Here is a 21708-nt window from a genome sequence, read left to right as displayed (position 1 = left end):
CCCGAAAATCAGTCTTCTCACAAAATCCTATGTAGCTTCCGAACAGTTTGGCCTTCAAACTATTATGACCACTCTATTGTTCTAGGACGCCCACAAGCCTCAGAAGACTCCTCTGAAGGTCCTGGTACCAGTTAAAAATAAAAGTGGATAAATACATGTAAAAAATTAAAAATACATGTTTCCTGTTCTTTCTTATATCTCTCAGATATAGGACAGACACTTCAGAACAAACTTCCTTTAGATGTTTCTATTGTTCCATGTACTGAATCTGTTATTCAATGTCTTTCTATTTGCTTATAGCAGTAATGTCAAATTTAATGTTTCATCCAATAATTGTTTTTAGATTATTTTTGGTACCTTAAGGGGTCTTAAAATTCAAAATCAAATAGCTAAATAATCCTTGGTATGACCACTTTAAAACAATTCCATATGTTAGTTTAGAAACACACACCGGCTTAGACAGGGTTTAGGGTTAAAGTACTGTCCTGCCCCCAAAAATATCCAAGTACCACACCCATAGCCGTTCATTATTTATTTTTCTCTTCACTTGGCCCTAATACTCTTCCATATATTGCGTTATTTATTGTGTTGGTAAGAAAAAAGTGCATCGTTGCTCTTGAAAATGAAAGACTAGGGACTCAATTCAATCCAACCCGCATTGCCGTATTTAAGCTTTTTTTTTCCAATGGTCAAATTAACTCAAAGATTGGTCTTGGGTATGTTACTGTATAAAAACCTACAACTAGCTACTACCAGGGCGACCTTCCCATAAGAAAACGTTGGTGGTTGTATTCGCTAAAAGTTTTTGGACCATCATACAAAAACTCATCGCTTGATGAGCGAAAAAAACGAAAAACGTCACCTGCTGGAGCAGACAGGTTTTGGGACCAGTTATGTTCTTCATACCTCAGTCAGTCATCCCTCTCGCTTCGCCTCTTCCTCTTTGGCTTTAGTGAGGCACGCTTCCCGGAAGCTGGAATTCAGTACAGGAAAAATGTCGACATTGTCAGTGTGCCAGACGCAGCTTGGAGGTTTCAGTTTCGAAAATTGTAAGAGGTAAGGACTCATCGATAATTAATTTTTAAAAACGCGGCGCATGTCCACATGTTTTGTGACTTTGAAATATTGAAATAATTTTGAAATGTATTCTCTGAGTTATTTGATGTTGCCAATCCATCCTCTTCACGGCCTGCTTAAATGACTCAGACATTTCTAAAAGCTGTTTTTTCTACCTAGAATGTTCCATTAATTCATCAAACTGATTTCGTAGGCTGCGACATTTTTACGTTTTGATAAACTGTTTTCAAACTCACATAAATAACCCTGACTGAAAGTTAGCCACCGTTTGTTGACAATTAGCGTAGCTATAGAGCTAACGTTCATTGTAGCTAGTATTAGCCGGCTAGCGGAAAACAATGCATGCCTTGTGTTAGAAAGTTTAGTTAGCCAGCGAACGTTAGTTAACTTAACTGACTACCAATTGTTTAGTCACTGCAGTGTTGAATTTCATAATGAAAATGTATATTGAGTTGTCACATTTTTGGTATCACCTAATTTCCCGTTGACTTGGCTTGCCTTCTTGCACTCAAACACGCATACGCAGCCGTAGCCTGAATACCCGACGTTGAATTCCATTGAATTCTACATCGAGCAAAAATGTGCGTTTGGATCAGGAAAGTTTACACTCACTAACGTTACCTCAGAAACTTGAATAAAATTATATTTGAACTTTACCGGTTTTGAGTGTGGTTGGTCCTTTTTCAGGTAGGAATGTGAGACAAACAAATGTATCCACAGGGAAGTATATTTGCATTAACTTTTCTAAGCGCTGGTAGTGGATTCATATTTCCATCACGTAAAACATGCACACGATATAAAAATACACGCAGAAGACTCATGCATACTTGCCGAGCTCGGCGAGGTGTTTACATGGTTCTACAAATGCGATAAAAAAATAAATGCACCACCAGGCTTTGAAAAGTTGATTTAATTATACTTTCCTGTGGATATATTGTCTCGCATTCCTACCTGCAAAACCACATGGACAACGGATAAAGTAAGTTAACATATAATTGTATTCAATGTTCTGGCTTGTAGAGATTGTGAGAGGAAATGTTCTAACAAACGTGTAGCCATTAATCTGACTGTTAACCAGAGGTATCACAGTCTGTCAGGCAACCCACACCAATAATGCAGCAGATTATCAAACTAGCTACAGTCTGCCCAGGTAAATTGATAGCTATTTAAGATTGTTGTGTGCAATGGGTGTAGAATATTTACCATTACATTGGATATTGAATTACCGCATCATTTTGTCCACATTCGTGTTAATAGTGACAGACTACATAGCTATCATGTGTCCATTACTTTCTAGCACAGTCTGTTTCTGACCATGTTTCTTGTTTTAGGAATGCGGTCTTGGAAACTGAAGTTACCAAAGTAGGATGTAGGATGCCTGCTGCCCGGAAAACAGGAACCACAATCGTTGGGGTTGTTTTTAAAGTAAAGATGACTTTGTTTACATAACGTTCTCACCTTATGCATCTATACTGAACAAAAACATTTCAAAGATTTGACTGAGTTACAGTTCGTATAAATAAATTGGGCTGTAATCTATGGATTTCACATGACTGGGAATACAAATACGCATATGTTGGTCACAGATACCTTTAAAAAAAAGTAGGGGCCACCCGAGTGGCGTAGCGGTCTAAGGCACTGCATCCCAGTCCTTGAGGCGTCACTACAGACCCGGGTTTGAACCCGGGTCAAAACCAGCCATGACCGGGAGTCCCATAGGGCGGCGCACATGTGGCCCAGCGTCCCCAAGTTTGGCCGGGGAGGGCTTTACTTGGCTCATTGCGCTCTAGAGACTCCTTGTGGCGGACTTGGGCGCCTGCAGGCTGACTTCAGGTGTCAGTTGGCTGTCTGTTTCCTCCGACACATTGGTGTGTCTGGCTTCTGGGTAAAGCGGGCAGGTGTTAAGAAGCGTGGTTTGGCAGGTCAAGCTTCTGAGGATGCATGACTCGACCTTAGCCTCTCCCGAGCCGTTGGGAGTTGCAGCGATGAGACAAGATCGCAATTGGGGAGAAAAGGGGGCAAAACAAAAGTAGGGAGTAGTTCAGAAAACCAGTCAGTATCTGGTGTGACCACGGTTTGTCTCATGCAGCTCTTCATCTCCTTTGCATAGAGTTGATCAGGCTGTTGATTGTGGCCTGTGAAATGTTGTAACACTCCTCTTTAATGGCTGTGCGAAATTGTTGGATATTGGTGGGAACTGGAACATGCTTTCGTACATAACCCCACTGCCACCATGGGGAACTCTGACAATGTTGACTTCAGCAAACTGAAGTTGTGAGGCCGGTTGGAAGTACTGACAAATTCTCTAAAACAACGGAGGCGGCTTATGGTATAAATATGAACATCAATTCTCTGGTAACAGCTCTGGTGGACATTCTTGCAGGCAGCATGCCATTTGCAGGCTCCCTCAAAACTTGAGACATCTGTGGAATTGTGTTGTGACAAAACTGCACATTTTAGTGGCCTTTTATTGTCCCCCAGCACAAGGTCCACCTGTGTAGTGATTATGCTGTTTAATCAGTTTCTTGATATGCCACACCTGTCAGGTGGATGGATTATCTTGGCAAAGGAGAAATGCTCACTAACAGGGATGTAAACAAATTTATGCCCAACATTTTAGAGAAATAAGCATTTTGTGCTTCTGGAATATTTCTGGGATCTTTTATTTCAGTTCACGAAACATGGGACCAACACTTTACATGTTGCGTATATATTTTTGGTCAGTGTATTTCACCTCTACCAAAGTGATAAAGATCACACTCCAAAAATGTACTGATAAGGCATGGTAAGTTTTCCTGAAATAGCCCAAATTCAGACTGAGCGCTCTATGATTCCACCATCCTGTTATCCTGTATCTGGTTAAATGTGATGTCATGTATGACTTTTTTTTATTTTATTTTTTACTTCAGAGCTATCAAACATTAAGCAAGAAATGCATGCAATGTGGCTACTCTTTTCCAAAAATGTTTTCCAAAAATAGCTATTTATACTATTTGCTTGAACGTTGTTTTCATCCCTGAAGGATGGGCTAGTTCTTGGTGCTGACACCAGGGCCACAGAAGGCATGATTGTGGCAGATAAGAACTGCTCCAAGATCCACTACATCTCCCCCAACATCTAGTAAGTGGCCCCCTTTGTTTTTTAAATTCTGTTTTTAGATTATTTGTGTGAATGGCTTGACAGTATTGTGGTGTACCACTGTGTAACAGGTATGATAATGGTTGATGTGTGAATGACATTGTATCGCTGTGCTTCAGTGAACTATACACGGAATACGTGCTGTTGTCTTAGTCTTTAGACAATAACTGACGCGTCACATGATATCAACATTTATTTAAAGCTTAGTTTCATAAATGCATGTCAACGCCGTAATCCTAGGCTCCACTGTGTCATGTTTTGTGTCCATCCAGTTGCTGTGGAGCGGGCACAGCGGCAGACACTGAGATGACCACCCAGATCATCTCTTCCAACCTGGAGCTGCACTCCCTGTCCACGGGCCGTTTGCCCCGCGTGGCCACTGCCAACCGCATGCTCAAGCAGATGCTGTTCAGGTACACCACCCATCCAATGAGATTGTGCAATATTTGCTCGTTATTCTTTTCAAAATTCTTCAAGTTCTGTCAAGATGTTGGGATCTTGGCAGGCCAGTTTTGCCATAGATTTTGAAGCAGATTTAAGTCAAAACTGTAACTTTGCCACCCAGGAACATTCACTGACGTCTTGGTAAATTACTATAGTGTAGATTATTTGGCCTTGTGTTGTAAGTTATTTTCCTGCTGAAAGGTGAATTCCTCTCCCAATGTCTTTGTATTTAGGCCAAAAAGTGTGTTGCTGTGAATATTTTTATTCTGTATATGAGTATTCTTCTTTTCACTCTGTCATTTAGGTCCCTATTGTTGAGTCACTACAATGTTGATCCATTCTCAGTTTTCTACCATTCTCAGTTTTCTACCATCACAGACATTAAACCCTGTAGCTGTTTTAAAATCACCAATTGCCTCATGGTAACATCTCTGAGCACTTTCTTTCCTGTCCTACAGCTCAGTTCAGAAGGATGATTATATCTTTGATGTGTCTGGGTGGTTTAATTTATAATCCACAGCATAATTATTAACTTGACCATGCTTAAGGTGATGTATTCAATTTCTGATTTGTTATTGTTGCCCATCTACTAACCACTGCCCTTCTTTGAGGCTATATCACAACTGCCCGTGATAGGGAGTCCCATAGTACGCCGCACAATTGGCCCAGCGTCATCCGGGTTTGGCCGGTGTAGGTTGTCATTGTAAATAAGAATTTGTTCTCCGCTGACTTGCCTAGTTAAATAAAGGTTCAATTTTAAGTTGAATCTGTGCTTGAAATTCAATACTTGACTGATGGACCTTACATATGTATGTATGGGGGTCAAAGGAAGAGTTAGTCATTAAAAAATCATGTCAACCCCTATTATGTCTATGTAATTTATGGGATTTGTTAGTCTTAAACTAATTTAGGCTTGCCTAAACAAAGGGGCTGAATACTTATGCAACGATTATATTTTAGTTCATGAAAAAATATGTAAGTTGAACATCTCATCCTAAAATCATGGGCATTAATGTGGAATTCCCCCCCCTCGCTGCTATAACAGCCTCTACTCTTCTGGGAAGGGTTTCCAATAGATTTTGGAACATTATCTGCTGGGACTTGCTGAAGCGTGATTCATCACTCTAGAGAACACGTTTCCACTGCTCCAGAGTCCAATGGCGGCAAGCTTTACACCAGTCCAACCGACGCTTGGCATTGCACGTGGTGATCTTAGGCTTGTGTGCGTGCGGCTGCATGGCCATGGAAACCCATTTCATGAAGCTCCCGACTAACAGTTCTTGTGCTGACGTTGCTTCCAGAGGCAGTTTGGAACTCGGTGTTGCAACCGAGGACAGGCATTTTTTTTTCGCGCTTCAGCACTCAGCGGTCCCATTTTGTGCAATTGTGTGGCCTACCATTTTGAGACTAAGCCGTTGTTGCTCCTAGATGTTTCCACTTCACAATAACAGCACAGTTGACCGGGGCAACTGTGCTGGAAATTGGAAATGTGGCATTCTATGACGGTGTCACGTTGAAAGTCACTGAGATCTTCAGTAAGGCCATTTTACTGCAAATGTTAGGCTATGGAGATTGCATGGCAGTGTGCTCAATTTTATACACCTGTCAGCAACGGTTGTGGCTGAAATAGCCAAATCCAACAATTTGAAGCGGTGTTTACATAGTTTTGTGTATGTAGTGTATATTCTTCCACTTTGACATTAGAGTATTTTGAAAAAATTAGGGCTGATCCCATTTAGTCGACTGATCGATTGTTTGGTCGATATGCTGTTGGTCGACCAAGATTTCTTTAGTCGAGCAGTCACAATTATTATCATTTTCACCTGTCTGATTGGCTCTTGTCTCAGTGGACTAATCCATTGCGGAAGCCACAGGGATGGCACAGTCCATCACTCTAAGACGCGATACTGAATTAATGGTGCAGCACTAATCAATCGAATATTTTTTAACAAATGTACTTTCTCCCGCTTTGGATATGATCGCTGTCCTCGTTTCTGGAACATAATCTTCAGTGCGCCGTAGAATTGGCGTCTTTCCCTATGTTGCTATGTGCATAATTGCAAAAATAACCAGCATATTGGGATTGAAAACAATGTGGGTGAGGCAGCATATAGGAGGAAACAGCCCTTGCCTTAAGCCCTATTCGGACACGATTAGTTTTACTGGGGGTGATCGGTTATTGTTATCTGCACAAGCCCAAACACCATATCTGTTATTTTAGTCCCGTCCGAATCTTCCATGTCAGTAAATTTGTAACATGGCAGGAGACTAACAATTCCAGCCAGAGTAACCTACTCTATTTTTGCGAACTCCTAGGTCCTCCGATAATACTAGTCCCATGTGAATCGACATCCCTGTGTTTTCAGAGAAATGTCTGAGTTTGACAGCTGTTGCTCACGGTTTGAGCAAGAGAACAATAACTGATTTGATAAATAGCCTATATATGAAGGGCCTACATGTATTAACTTACACAGTGAATGCTTTTGTTCATATGTTTTGTCTATGAATTGAATATTGCCAAATGCATCAGTAAGAAATATTGCGCCTATTTTAATGTAACCCTTACTGTTAATAGATTGCAAAGCAGCATACAAGCATTCACTTTTGCATCCATAGCCTTAAAATGCATCTAAAGTGCAAGTGCACTGTTTAGCTCACATCTGAAGGCTTGGGGGCATTTACGACGTATAGATAAAATATCCTAATGATTATGATCACACTTCCTCAATTCAAATATTATGGCGACACTATCAAAGATGGGAACCAAGCTTGAGTTGGTCGAAATTACAGAATGACTCTCGGTCGACATACTTTTTATTTTTTATCGTGGACAGCCCTAGAAGAAATCTGAGGGGGTCTGAATTATTTTGCAATGCATTGTATGTATCAAAGGAATGGGAACCTGAAATCAACTGTACCTGTAACAGTAATACCGGGTGTGTAGGGACTCAAATGTTTTTAACTAGTTTGCCTAGTTAATTTGCCCTAGTTAATCATAAGAAATGAACAAAATGCATCAGTGATTCATATTTTCCTGCAACTTTCTGAAACGGCACAGGACTGCCCCACAGCAGTGGTCACCAACTGGTTGATCTCCAAGGCATGCCTAGTCAATCGCCAAACATTTATGTAAAAAACCCAAGGATAAAGCCTTGCGTTCCTTTTTTTTTTTTTTTTTTTCATCTCGCGCTGTTGGCGGTAGGTGCACGGGATTCAACTGCACTGCGGGCCAGGTAGGCCAAGTGTTAACATTTCATGTGGCTGTAGGTACAAACTTTGCCTTACCAGCGGGGCCTGAGAGGAAATCCAAGTGCACTATATGCCTACCGCTGGCAAAATGGATGGCTGATACTGTAAAGCTGATACTGTGAGATGTCAAGACGTTTAAAACCATGACTAGAGTGAGATTCAATGAATACAGCAAAGAGCTGCTGTTTTTGAGTGTGTTCGTGTTTCATTTCTTACTCGGCACTGTCAACACACTTTTTTATTCAACACTTTTATAAGCCATAAAATGCATCTTCTTCCTACTTCCACTCATGCTACAACCAGCATTGCAGCTGTAACGAATGAGTAGAAAAGTATCGATATGAGCGGTAGATCTCTGCTTGCACTTTAACTCTGTGATCTTGACTAAGAAAAGGTTGGTGACCACTGGTCTACACCGGTGTAGGCATTGGCAATGATGCTATTGATGACCAACTTCTGGTAGAGATGGAAAAGCTTTCCCCAAAACCTTCTCAATTAAATGTTAACTATAAAGTAGTCTATGGCTACCTGGCAGAATATGATTATTTCCATCAATCCAGTGGTCATTTGTTTTGCAAAGTCTGCAATCACATGAGTGCTACAGAAACAATACTAACAAAACAACGGTCTCTGGCTGGTGGCACTTAAATTTAGGGGAACTACACCCAAAAATATACATTTCAGCTTCATTCACCTCAGTCAACAGGGGACTTAACATTCTACAAACACGTTATACAAGAATTAGCTCCCTGCTATGCACTAGCTCAGCGCCGGAATTCAATCTCTAGTTTAGTTTCATGCCAAGTCAAACAACAGTTACACAGCCAAAGCCATCTACTACAGCCATCTTCTGCAATATGTTGATTAAACGTCCTGCTGTTCCCTGCAGCTGCGTCGATGCACACTCCACAGAGAGGAAGAGGCGAAGCAAGTGCTTTCACTCTCGCCAAAAATCTGTCAAAAATAAGCCCAATGCTTTTCTATGGGCTTATTTTGGACCTAAGCTTGTCGTCTGCCTTTCTGCCTTTGGGACAATGACTCTGATTGTAAGGACGGAGATATGAGCATCTTGTTGTTATTATATATATGTCTCTAATCTCCATAAAACCAGCCAGCCATACAAACCGCCTCCCCTCCTGGTCCTAGGCATCTAAACTGCAGTTTCCTTTTATTCAGGATTGGAATGATTTTAGTAGCCTATTTTAAATTGTTGGTGTTGAGCTAGTGTAAAGCGACTGCCATACCCAATTGACACCCCTGTTTGCGTCCTCAGATACCAAGGCCACATCGGTGCTGCCCTGGTTCTGGGTGGAATGGACTGCAATGGCCCCCATCTCTATAGCATCTACCCCCACGGCTCCACCGACAGGTTGCCCTACGTCACCATGGGTGAGTCTGCCAGCTAATACTTACCGTTACCGCTCTCATTTCTTTCCAACAATTTTTCTTGTAATCTGTTGCTCTCCATCTCCTATCCTCTTTCTCTTTCCTTTTTTCCCTAATCACTTTGTATCCCTCTTCTCGCACTCTATATCTGCACTCTTGCTCTCTCGGATTATCACTTTGTTTGAAGGAGGTGCTTCAGACCTCAGCTACCTGGACTATCTGCATTGACCTCTTTTGACAGCGTTTGCCACATACGCTGCTGCTACTACATATTTATCTATCTATCCTGTTGCCTAGTCACCTTAACCCCTAATCTCGGTTACCCAGAAGTAAAATTCTTGCAAAGTTTGTCACTTCCCGTGTAACTTCTGGGGGGATGTGTTGTGAAATTGTGATTTCCGTTGTGTGAAGGAAGAAGCGAAGTCTCCTCCCTCGCAAAAGGAAACACTGCCAATTCCCTTCCTTCTGCTAATTTCACCCTTGTTTATGATATGTGTGGACACGCGCCAACTAGTAAACATGGAAGATGTGAGTGAGGATGTTTTCAACACAGCTATTTCAAATCTTGGCAGTGTCCATTCAAACCCTGTCGTTTACGCCACTGCAACAGTTCTTAAATATTTTGACTGGCAAAGGGGATATTTTAGTATGCTTGCCAACTGGCTATGGCAAAAGTTGAAAATATCAAGCGATGAATGGATAAAATTGCTCAAACCTCCGTGTTCAGCAAGCGGTCGATTAGACTGGGCAGTGGTAGAAGTGCACACTGTTGTTCACCGGTAAGTCTACATTATATGAACTCCTTCCTGGCTAGACATTGGCATTGCAGCTAGCTGACTATCATTCACTCTACTTTACTATCAACTGGCCAGCTCTATCAGGCAGCTTTTAGATGCGAGGGAAAACAAATATGTTCGCTAACTATCCATCTAGTTGATGGAGTTGAGAAAATGCCATTAAGATTAACTTGTTCGCTAGATTGAAACTGCTGGGGGGAAAGCTAGCTAACGTTAATTCCCACCATAAGTCTGAGGTGAGTTCGTCTTAGCTTAGCAAAGTGGACTAGCTGGGTTTATAGAAAATAACTAGCTATATAATTGCTAGCTATATTTTAAAGACTAGTTACTGACTATTAAACTTTGTCAAACTACTTAGTTCCCCTGTCTTGTTGAATTGGAAATCTATCTAAATGCCCTCCTGATTTTACTGCAGATAGGCAAACTGCTCGCCCACACAATTGCTACACAGAAACCACAGTTGTCTACTCCATTGTCAACACCTCAATCATATCAGTAGGGCTATATCAGTATCTTTAATAATAATACAATTTATGCATCATGACATTATTAGCTTTTTGGACCAGAATGAGTCTCTCTCTACTACCTATTGCTCCTGCAGTAAGGATTCAAATTCTTCATCAATAGTTTTCATAATTTATTTTCAGATCATCGCTGAAAAAGCAGTAGTAGCCTACCAGTATGAAAATTAGGGAGCCAAAGGAAAGACTCTCTCGCTGTTTCGGTACCGTTCATCTAAAAGATCCGCTATTCATTCGCAAACAACTCATCACTTGACTACAATGGCAAACAAGTCACTTTAGCTGCCACTGGCAAGTCTCGACATGGGTTTCGGGTCCTAGGAAAATACAAACAAGGTCTTTGGTAGGTTTTATGAATAACAAAGGGATATAGGAGCTGGAATTCAGTCAATTCGACACCTTTTATAAACTAGTCAACACAAGCTGTTCGGTCGTCAATCAAAGAACTGTAAATAGCCTATGCGCGTCAACTCCGTGGCTGACTGTAGGCCTATGAAAATAAATGAATGTGCCACAAAATAATACGTAGATTTCAACTCATTGTTACCACATACAGTTGAAGTCGGAAGTTTACAGACACATTTAAACTCAGTTTTTCACAATTCCTGATTTTAATCTTTGTAAAAATTCCCTATCTTAGGTCAGTTAGGATCACCACTTTTTATTTTAATAATGTGAAATGACAGAATAATAGTAGAGTGATTTATTTCAGCTTTAATTTCTTTCATCACATTCCCAATGTGTCAGAAGTTTACATACTCAATTAGTATTTGGTAGCATTGCCTTTTAAATTGTTTAACTTGGGTCAAATGTTTCAAGTAGCCTTCCACAAGCTTCCCACAATAAGTTGGCACATTCCTCCTGACAGAGCTGGTGTAACTGAGTCAGGTTTGTAGGCTTCCTTGCTCGCACACGCTTTTTCACTTCTGCCCACAAATTTTCTATATGATTGAGGTCAGGGCTTTGTGATGGCCACTCCAATACCTTGACATTGTTGTCCTTAAGCCATTTTGCCACAACTTTGGAAGTATGCTTGGTCTCATTGTCCATTTGGAAGACCCATTTGTGAGCAAGCTTTAACTTCCTGACTGATGTCTTGAGATGTTGCTTCAATATATCCACATAATCTTTCTACCTCATGATGCCATCTATTTTGTGAAGTGCACCTGTCCCTCCTGCAGCAAAGCACCCCCACAACATGATGCTGCCACCCCCGTGCTTCACGGTTGGGATGGTGTTCTTCGGCTTGCAAGCATCCCCCTTTTTCCTCCAAACATAACGATGGACATCAAATCAAATTTTATTTGTCACATACACATGGTTAGCAGATGTTAATGCGAGTGTAGCGAAATGCTTGTGCTTCTAGTTCCGACAATGCAGTAATAACCAACAAGTAATCTAACCTAACAATTCCACAACTACTACCTTATACACACAAGTGTAAAGGGATAAAGAATATGTACATAAAGATATATGAATGAGTGATGGTACAGAACGGCATAGGCAAGATGCAGTAGATGGTATAGAGTACAGTATATACATATGAGATGAGTAATGTAGGGTATGTAAACATAAAGTGGCATAGTTTAAAGTGGCTAGTGATACATGTATTACATAAAGATGGCAAGATGCAGTGGATGATATACAGTACAGTATATACATATACATATGAGATGAGTAATGTAGGGTATGTAAACATTATATTAAGTGGCATTGTTTAAAGTGGCTAGTGGTACATTTTTACATAATTTCCATCAATTCCCATTATTAAAGTGGCTGGAGTTGAGTCAGTATGTTGACAGCGGCCACTAAATGTTAGTGGTGGCTGTTTAACAGTCTGATGGCCTTGAGATAGAAGCTGTTTTTCAGTCTCTCGGTCCCTGCTTTGATGCACCTGTACTGACCTCGCCTTCTGGATGATAGCGGGGTGAACAGGCAGTGGCTCGGGTGGTTGTTGTCCTTGATGATCTTTATGGCCTTCCTGTGACATCGGGTGGTGTAGGTGTCCTGGAGGGCAGGTAGTTTGCCCCCGGTGATGCGTTGTGCAGACCTCACTACCCTCTGGAGAGCCTTACGGTTGTGGGCGGAGCAGTTGCCGTACCAGGCGGTGATACAGCCCGACAGGATGCTCTCGATTGTGCATCTGTAGAAGTTTGAGTGCTTTTGGTGACAAGCCGAATTTCTTCAGCCTCCTGAGGTTGAAGAGGCGCTGCTGCGCCTTCTTCACAACGCTGTCTGTGTGGGTGGACCAATTCAGTTTGTCCGTGATGTGTACACCGAGGAACTTAACTTTCCACCTTCTCCACTACTGTCCCGTCGATGTGGATAGGGGGGTGCTCCCTCTGCTGTTTCCTGAAGTCCACAATCATCTTCTTTGTTTTGTTGACGTTGAGTGTGAGGTTATTTTCCTGACACCACATTATGGCCAAACAGTTCTATTTTTGTTTTATCAGACCAGAGGACATTTCTCCAAAAAGTATGATCTTTGTCCCCATGTGCAGTTGCAAACCGTAGTCTGGCTTTTTTATGGTTGTTTTGGAGCAGTGGCTTCTTCCTTGCTGAGTGGACTTTCAGGTTATGTCAATATAGGACTCGTTTTACTGTGGATATAGATAATTTTGTACCTGTTTCCTCCAGCATCTTCACAAGGTCCTTTGCTGTTGTTGTGGGATTGATTTGCACTTTTCATACAAGTACGTTCATCTCTAGGAGACAGAACACGTCTCCTTCCTGAGCGGTATGACGGCTGCGTGGTCCCATGGTGTTTATACGTGCGTACTATTGTTTGTACAGATGAACGTGGTACCTTCAGGCTTTCAGAAATTGCTCCCAAGGATGAACCAGACTTGTGGAGGTCTACAATTTATTTTCTGGGGTTTCGGCTGATTTCTTTTGATTTCCCCATGATGTTAAGCAAAGAGGCACTGAGTTTGACAGTAAGCCTTGAAAGACATCCACTGTACCAGTGGATGTCCAATTGACTCCAATTGACTCAAATGATGTCAATTAGCCTATCAGAAGCTTCTAAAGCCATGACATAATTTTCTGGAATTTTCCAAGCTGTTTAAAGACACAGTCAACTTAGTGTATGTAAACTTCTGACACACTGGAATTGTAAGTGAAATAATCTGTAAACAATTGTTGGAAAATTGTTTGTGTCATGCACAAAGTAGGTGTCCTAACCGACTTGCCAAAACTATAGTTTGTTAACAAGAAATTTGTGGAGTGGTTGAAAAACGATTAATTCACTCACGGAAGACAATGAATAAGCTTCATGCTCTCCTTCTGTTAAAATACATTTTACTGTAGCCAACCAAAGCGCACAAGAAATAACACCTGTACGACGAAATGGGACAGACATCACTGACAAACCAGCCGCTTCCCTGTCATTGCTCACTTATTGATTGACCGACACCTGTCCTATCAATGGATTGGTAGAAGATGCATATTGTTCATTCTAGCAGGGGAATGCTGTACAGCCTTTTTAAAAACGTTTTCTTGACACACTGCTCGCTTAACCCGAAAGCCAGCCGCACCAATGTGTCAGAGGAAACGCCATAGAACTGCAACCAAAGTCGTCTTGCAGGTGCCTGGCCCGCCACAAGGAGTCGCTAGAGCGCGATGGGACAATGAAATCCCGGCTAGCCTAACCCAGACGACGCTGGGCCAATTGTGCACCGCCTCATGCGTCTCCAGGGCCGGCTGGCTATGAAGACTTCTCTGTCTAGGGATTGTATCCTTTTAATTGAAAATAAGACTAGTTAACTTATGAAGTGGAGAAGGTAGCCGTCTGACAATGAATTATCGTCAGTTTTTTTTAGGCGCTTATGGAAAACACGGGTGCACTGGTCTCTGCCTGACGACTCAAACTAATTTCTGCCGTTGCTACATACTTCAGTCTACGACTGCCATCATTGAAGTCGTTTGCTGTTACGTCAATGTGGGGTGTTTTACAAAACAAAGTAATCAGCGAGTGGATCATCTCTAACCAATCAGAGGATCAAAGCCAATGACGAATGTTCAAAATGCTGCTTTACCCACGTGTGTTCTAGCTATGGCCCAACCCATTGGTTTCTGGGACCAATCAAAACGGTTTGAATGTGTGTGCGTTCTAGAAATCATCGGGGAAATTCCTCAGATCCAGATTCATTGTGAAGAATAAACTAACGTCCGTATGGCAAGGCGTAGGATTTCGCCAGAGCTGAGTTTGGGTAGCCAAGCAACTGGTCTCCAGGCCTTTACTCTCCTTTTCACCTTCTACCATACTGGGAAAACCACAGCAAAACTCAGCTGGTGTGCTTCTTAATGCCTCCCCCGGGAACCTGGCTATGAAACAAGATATTGGCAGCACGGAGAGGAGGATGGCATGATGGATGCTGTGGGATTAAAGAGAGGGAGAAGGGAAGGGAGAAAACAAGACTAAATCTCCTAAAGGGATTGAAAAATGTAGGTAAATCTTCTCCGTTTCCCTCTTAAGTTAAGACACAGCTGTAGAGAAGTCCTAATGGCCTGTCTCCACCAAAACAAAGGGATTTTTCAACTTCCTGCATCTTGCTTTTGTCACAGATAAGCACTTTCTTCAGCGGGCTAATTGCCCCACATGTCTGATGTGCTTTATAAAATGGACGCCAGAGACTCCGTTAGGGAGAGATGGTTTTTAAAGAAGTGTGCGTTCAAAATAAGCAAGATCAGCTGAAACCTGGACCAGATAGCCATTCAGTCATGGTTACCAGTAGGAAGTTTTGTGAGGGACCTTTTGTTGTAAGAAGCATTTTTAAGTGTTTCTCAAAGCTGTATGTGTGGTCCTCAACATTTACTTACCACTGCAACTGTTGTAAACTATTCGGTCCACGTCTTGGTCACTGACTGTTGGTCTCATCTTGGTTACTTGTGTAATTTTTTTGTCATTCCAACAGTCATTAACCATGCAGTTGTTGTGTGTCTGCTCTCTCCCAGGTTCTGGCTCTCTGGCTGCCATGGCAGTGTTTGAGGACCGCTATAAGCAAGACATGGAGGTGAGTTGGACCTGGCCCATTTTGTACATCCACCACACACATCTTCAAATGTCATAATGGAGGCCATACCTTGCCTGTATTTTGCGTAATGACTTTTCTATTTTAAGCAATAATAATCAAACTCACAACTTGAAATAAGTAAACTATGATACAACTGCAGAAAATACACTGAGTGCCCTCAGAACTGCGTCAATTCGTTGAGGCATGGACTCCACAAGGTGACGAATACATTCCACAGGGATGCTGGCCCATGTCGACTCCAATGTTTCCCACAGTTGTGTCAAGTTGGCTGGATGTTCTTTGAGTGGTGGACCATTCTTGATACACACGGTAAACTGTTGAGCGTGAAAAACCCAGCAGCGTTGCAGTTCTTGACACAAACCAGTGAGCTCCGTTCAAAGCCGCTTATATATTTTCCCTTGCCCAGTCACCCTCTGAATGGTACACATACACAATCCTTGTCCCAAAGCTTAATGTTTTAACCTCTCTCCTCCCCTTAATCTACACTGATTGAAGTGACATCAATAAGGGATCATAGCTTTCACCTGGATTCACCTGGTCTGTTTATCATGGAAAGAGCAGGTGTTAATGAACGTAGTCGGCGTTCCAATTCATCCCAAAGGTTTTCGTTGAGGTCAGATCTCTGGTGCGGAAGAACTTGACTGGCCTGCACAATCTCGACAAATAATTTCTGTATGGACCACACTTTGTGCACGGGGGCATTATCATGCTGAAACAGGAAAGGGCCTTAACCACAAATTGTTGCCACAAATTTGAGAGCACTGAATCATCGAGAATGTCATTGTATTCTGTAGCATTAAGATTTCCCTTCATTGGAGCTAAGGGGCCTAACCCGAACCATGAAAAACAGCCCCATACCATTATTCCTTCTCCACCAAACTTTACAGTTGACACTAATCATTGAGGCAGGTAGTGTTCTGGCATCCACCAATCCCAGATTTGTCCGTCGTACTGCAAGACCGTCGGACTGAAAGCGTGATTCGTCACTCCAGAGTGCGGTTCCACTGCTCCAGAGTCAATGGCGGCAAGCTTTACACCACTCCAGCCAACGCTTGGCAATGCGCTTGGTGATCTTAGGCTTGTGTGCAGCGACAGTTGGAACTCTGTAGTGAGTGTTGCAACCGAGGACAGATGATTTTTACGCTCTTCAGCACTCGGTAGTCCCATTCTGGTAGCTTGTGACCTACCACTTCGCAACTGAGCCGTTGTTTCTCCTAGACGTTTCCACTTCACAATATCAGCACTTACAGTTGACCAGAGCAGAAATTGGATGAACTGACTTGTTGGAAAGGTGGCATCCAATGACAGTGCCACATTGAAAGTCAATGAACTCTTCAGTAAGGCCATTCAACTGCCAATGTTTGTCTATGGAGATTGCTTGACTGTGTGATCGATTTTATACAAGGGTGTGGCTGAAATAGCCAAATCCACTAATTTGAAGGGGTGTCCACATACTTTTTGTCTATATAGTGTATCCATTTTTTTTTGCATTGGATGCCTCTCAGTCCACCGCATCCGCCTATGTAACACTGGTGAAAGAGCTAGAGTTTGTCAGAGCATGAGACATCCCGAAAAACGGTCTTCTCACAAAAGTCTGTAGGGTCCGAACAGTTTGGCCTAAAAACTATCACCACTCTAGGTGACTTGCACGAATGCGATGGTGTTCTCCGTTTTGCTCTATGACCCCCCCCCCCCCCCCCCCACACACACAAGCGTCTTGGGTCTCCTCAAGTCGGTACAGCTGATCTGCCAACTTCCGTCTGTAGCGTCCGAACAGTTTGGGCCACACACTAATATGACACCTCTGTGGAAAGGTGAGACTCATGAGAACACGTACATGTAGGTTGTTTTGCTCTAGGATGCCCAAAAGCTTCACGAGTCATCTGAAGGTCCCCCGGGACCAGTTGAAACCAGTTATGGAAGTATATATGGAGACTGTTTTAGTGCCTAAAATATGGGGTTAAATACATGATTTTTTTTATTTTTATAATTTAATGTTTCCTGATCTTATATCTCTCAGATCTAGGACAGACACTTCAGAACAAACTTCCTTTTAGATTTGTTTTGGTACTATCTGTTGTTCAATGCTTTTGTATGGGCTAATAGCAGTAAGGCCAAAATACTTTTTCGTCATGGATACAATTTGAATGTCTCTGTGTGCAGGAAGTTGCGTTAACGCAATGACTAGCGTTAACGCAATGACGAAGTCTATGCTAACTGCTAGCATGCTAGTAGATACCATAGACTTCGTTGGGGCGGCAGGTAGCCTAGTGGTTAGAGCGTTGGACTAGTAACCGAAAAGTTGCAAGATCGAATCCCTGAGCTGACAAGGTAAAAATCTTTTGTTCTGCCCGTGAACAAGGCCTTTAACCCACTGTTCTTAGGCCATCATTGAAAATAAGAATTTGTTCTTAACCTCACTAGGGTATGTGGGACGCTAGCGTCAACAGCCAGTGAAACTGCAGGGCGCCAAATTCAAAACAAAAGAAATCCCATAATTAAAATTCCTCTAACATACAAGTATTTTATACCATTTTAAAGGTAATCTTGTTGTTAATCCCACCACAGTGTCCGATTTCAAAAAGGCTTTACAGCGAAAGCACCACAAATGATTGTTAGGTCACCACCAAATCACAGAAAAACACAGCCATTTTTCCAGCCAAAGACAGGAGTCACAAAAAGCAGAAATAGAGGTAAAATGAATCACTAACCTTTGATCTTCACCAGATGACACTCATAGGACTTCATGTTACACAATACATGTATGTTTTGTTCGGTAAAGTTCATATTTATATCCAAAAATGTCAGTATACATTGGCGCGTTATGTTCAGTAGTCCCAAAAACATCCAGTGATTTTGCAGAGAGCCACATCAATTTCCAGAAATACTCATAATAAACGTTGATCAAAGATCAAGTGTTATACATGGAATTTTAGATCCACTTCTCCTTATTGCAACCGCTGTGTCAGATTTCAAAAAAGCTTTACGGAAAAAGCACACCATGCAATAATCTGAGGCCGGCGCTCAGAGCCCAATCAAGACAAAAATATATCCGCCATATTGTGCAGTCAACAGAAGTCAGAAATAACATTATAAATATTCACTTCCTTTGATGATCTTCATCAGAATGCACTCTCAGGAATCCCAGTTCCACAAATGTTTGATTTGTTCGGTAATATCCATCATTTATGTCCAAATAGCTACTTTTGTTAGCGCGTTTGGTAAACAAATCCAAAGTCACGAAGCGCGTTCACTAAAAGCAGACGAAATGTCAAAAAGTTCCGTTACAGTAAGTAGAAACATGTCAAACGATGTATTGAATCAATCTTTAGGATGTTTTTAACATCACTGGGGCCAAGCTTCCTGCCATCCAGGACCTATATAATAGGTGGTGTCAGAGGAAAGCCCATAAAATTGTCAGAGACCAGTCACCCAAGTCATAGACTGTTTTCTTTGCTACCTTTTTTAAAATCTAAAACAACTTAGCACATGTACAGTCAGAGCAACAACAAAAACATACTAATAATAATCAGGAGTAGCACTGGTGCTCCCAATGTAAAATAAATATATATTTTATTGATTGTGATGCAGCATTTTTTGGGGCTATATGAATCCTACCTTCTTTTGAAGCACATTAATGCGCTATGAGATGGCAATGGCATCCACCTTGGAGAGTCTCTGTGGAAGAGCTCACCTGGGAGCACGGCTCCTCACCTAGCCATTGTTAAATGCATCCGTCAAGTTATGCTTTTTATCACAGGGCCTTGAGAGGAATGCTGGAAATCAGCATTTATCTCTACTTCAGGAAGGCTCTACTGCTGTTACCAGTGATGGCCAATAAGAGGGAGCCCTTGCTTTTCCCATGGCATTTTTAGCTTGTTGGGACTCACCACTCGCTACTTACAGCTCAACTTGAGTTGTTTTCTTCCCATAAGAAGAAGCAGCAGCTCTAGCCCATTTCATCCAAGCACAACGATGTGACGGACGTGTGCAAAAGGTTTATACTAAGGGCTCCTCTATCCTCTCAATCTGAAGCAGTAATTGAATGAATACGCATTGGATTAATTCACTCAATACACAATGAGATTGATGATCATGGTTACAGTAATGATGGTGTTGATGTTTGTTCTCTCTTTAGGAGGAAGATGCCAAGCGGCTGGTTCGGGATGCCATCGCGGCCGGCATCTTCAACGATCTGGGCTCGGGCAGCAACATTGACCTGTGTGTCATCACCAAGGGCAGGGTGGACTACCTGAGGCCCCACGACATGGCCAACAAGAAAGGGGTCAGGTAGAGCCAACTACCCACCTCATAATTTCCCGTAACGTGGTCCCCCCCAGACTGTCCCATTGCTTGTCTCCATGCTGTTCCCTTGGTAGTCCCCAATGTGTGGCTGCGATGGTCCACACTTGTCAGAATCTATAATGTGTAGAACACAATTATGTACTGAAGAATTGCCTCTAATAAGAACACAATCGCAAGTGGCACAAACCACTGCACGTTTTGAGAGTGCGGTCACTTCCAAACCACTGCACGTTTTGAGAGTGCGGTCACTTCCAAACCACTGCACGTTTTGAGAGTGCGGTCACTTCCAAACCACTGCACGTTTTGAGAGTGCGGTCACTTCCAAACCACTGCACGTTTTGAGAGTGCGGTCACTTCCAAACCACTGCACGTTTTGAGAGTGCGGTCACTTCCAAACCACTGCACGTTTTGAGAGTGCGGTCACTTCCAAACCACTGCACGTTTTGAGAGTGCAGTCACTTCCAAACCACTGCACGTTTTGAGAGTGCGGTCACTTCCAAACCTTTATTTACCCATGACGGAGAATATTTTTCCCCCATAGCAGTGCATCTTTTGAATAATCTAGTCTCGTTTCTGAATGAGTTGTAATAATTTTGTGGCCTTTAATCTGTTAAGAATGCATTACCTTTTGACATGTTGAATGACTCAACACTTTGGCCTGTTTTTGTTTGAAGACGTGTGTATGAGCTTGAAGCCTTGCCCCACCAGTGAGTAATAAAGACACAGGTCTGTGTGGAGTGCAGTAGACTTTACCATAGCGTTGTCTCACCCACCTCTGAGTACTCCGTTTGACTACTAACACACTTAACCCAGCAAGTGCGTACCCTTATCTTGCCCTCTAAAGCTGCTTGTGTTGAATTTCACATAGAACAACTTATTTGCATGGTTGTTGTTGTTTTTGTCGTAAACCCAACAAAGGCCCGTGGCTGTGTCGCAGTAGAGAAAAATAAAGATGGATTCTCCAGAGTTATGCGACTGGTGGAAGCCATTTTTGTGTTTAACATCCGTTGTAACATTTCATTTTGCGTCCAAGAACCAGCTCCCGGGAAGCTCATCAGACCTGTCTCTGCTGTGTTGAATCAATAATATTTTGGAAACAAATGTCTTTCTTTTTCCAATCAGAACCGGTAATTACAAGTACAAGCGAGGAACAACCGGAGTCCTGACGAAGGCTGTGACCAAATTGGATCTGGAGGTGGTGGAGGAGACCATACAGACTATGGATACCTCTTGAAGCATCACTAACATTCTGCTAATTACTATTGTGACTGTTCTGATGTCCCTCCCCAACTTCGCCCTTACTTTCTTCAGTGAAAATGGCATGTTTTTTCATGGTTTATAATAAAACGTTTGAGTTCTTAAGTCTTAAATGTGTCCTAAGTGTTTGAACATGTCATCTCTTATTGAATTGCTTAGCTGGCAGTTTGACAAATACTTGAATTATTATTTATGCTAAAGTTAGAGATAATATGAATAACAAGTCAATGTCTGTTTTAGGAAATCTATAAAAAAAAGTAAAACGGGAAATATGAGTTCCTTATAGTATTTAGTAGTCTGCTAGTGAGTTACTTGATCCTGCTGCATAAAACACTTTGGTGCAGACGATGGATATCTCTTGGGTGAGTATCTAAAGATCACAGGTCAACAAATGTCAGTGGTGTTCCAGGATTGTGACAGATTGCAGTCAGTTTAGTCTAGTCAATATAGGACAATCCTCCATATTCCTTGTAAATCAAGTCACTTATCAAATTCCTT

The 21708-nt window shown here is 42.1% G+C and overlaps 1 protein-coding gene across 1 annotated transcript; it reads left to right on the top strand.

Annotated features, from left to right (window-relative positions):
* The first annotated feature begins 850 nt into the window (after positions 1–850).
* Positions 851–21323, top strand: LOC139552013 (proteasome subunit beta type-7-like). Its single transcript, XM_071363349.1, has 8 exons — positions 851–1056; positions 2409–2502; positions 4100–4197; positions 4488–4628; positions 9182–9297; positions 15569–15627; positions 19787–19938; positions 21076–21323. Exons 1-8 carry the CDS (start codon positions 995–997, stop codon positions 21185–21187), a joined length of 834 nt encoding a protein of 277 aa, XP_071219450.1. The 5' UTR covers positions 851–994; the 3' UTR covers positions 21188–21323.
* Positions 21324–21708: the final 385 nt, after the last annotated feature.

Source organism: Salvelinus alpinus, chromosome 24, assembly GCF_045679555.1.
Source record: "Salvelinus alpinus chromosome 24, SLU_Salpinus.1, whole genome shotgun sequence".
In the NCBI taxonomy this organism is placed as follows: domain Eukaryota; kingdom Metazoa; phylum Chordata; class Actinopteri; order Salmoniformes; family Salmonidae; genus Salvelinus; species Salvelinus alpinus.
The sequence above is the reverse complement of the archived record's forward strand: the minus strand, read 5'-3'. Positions and strand labels throughout refer to the sequence as shown.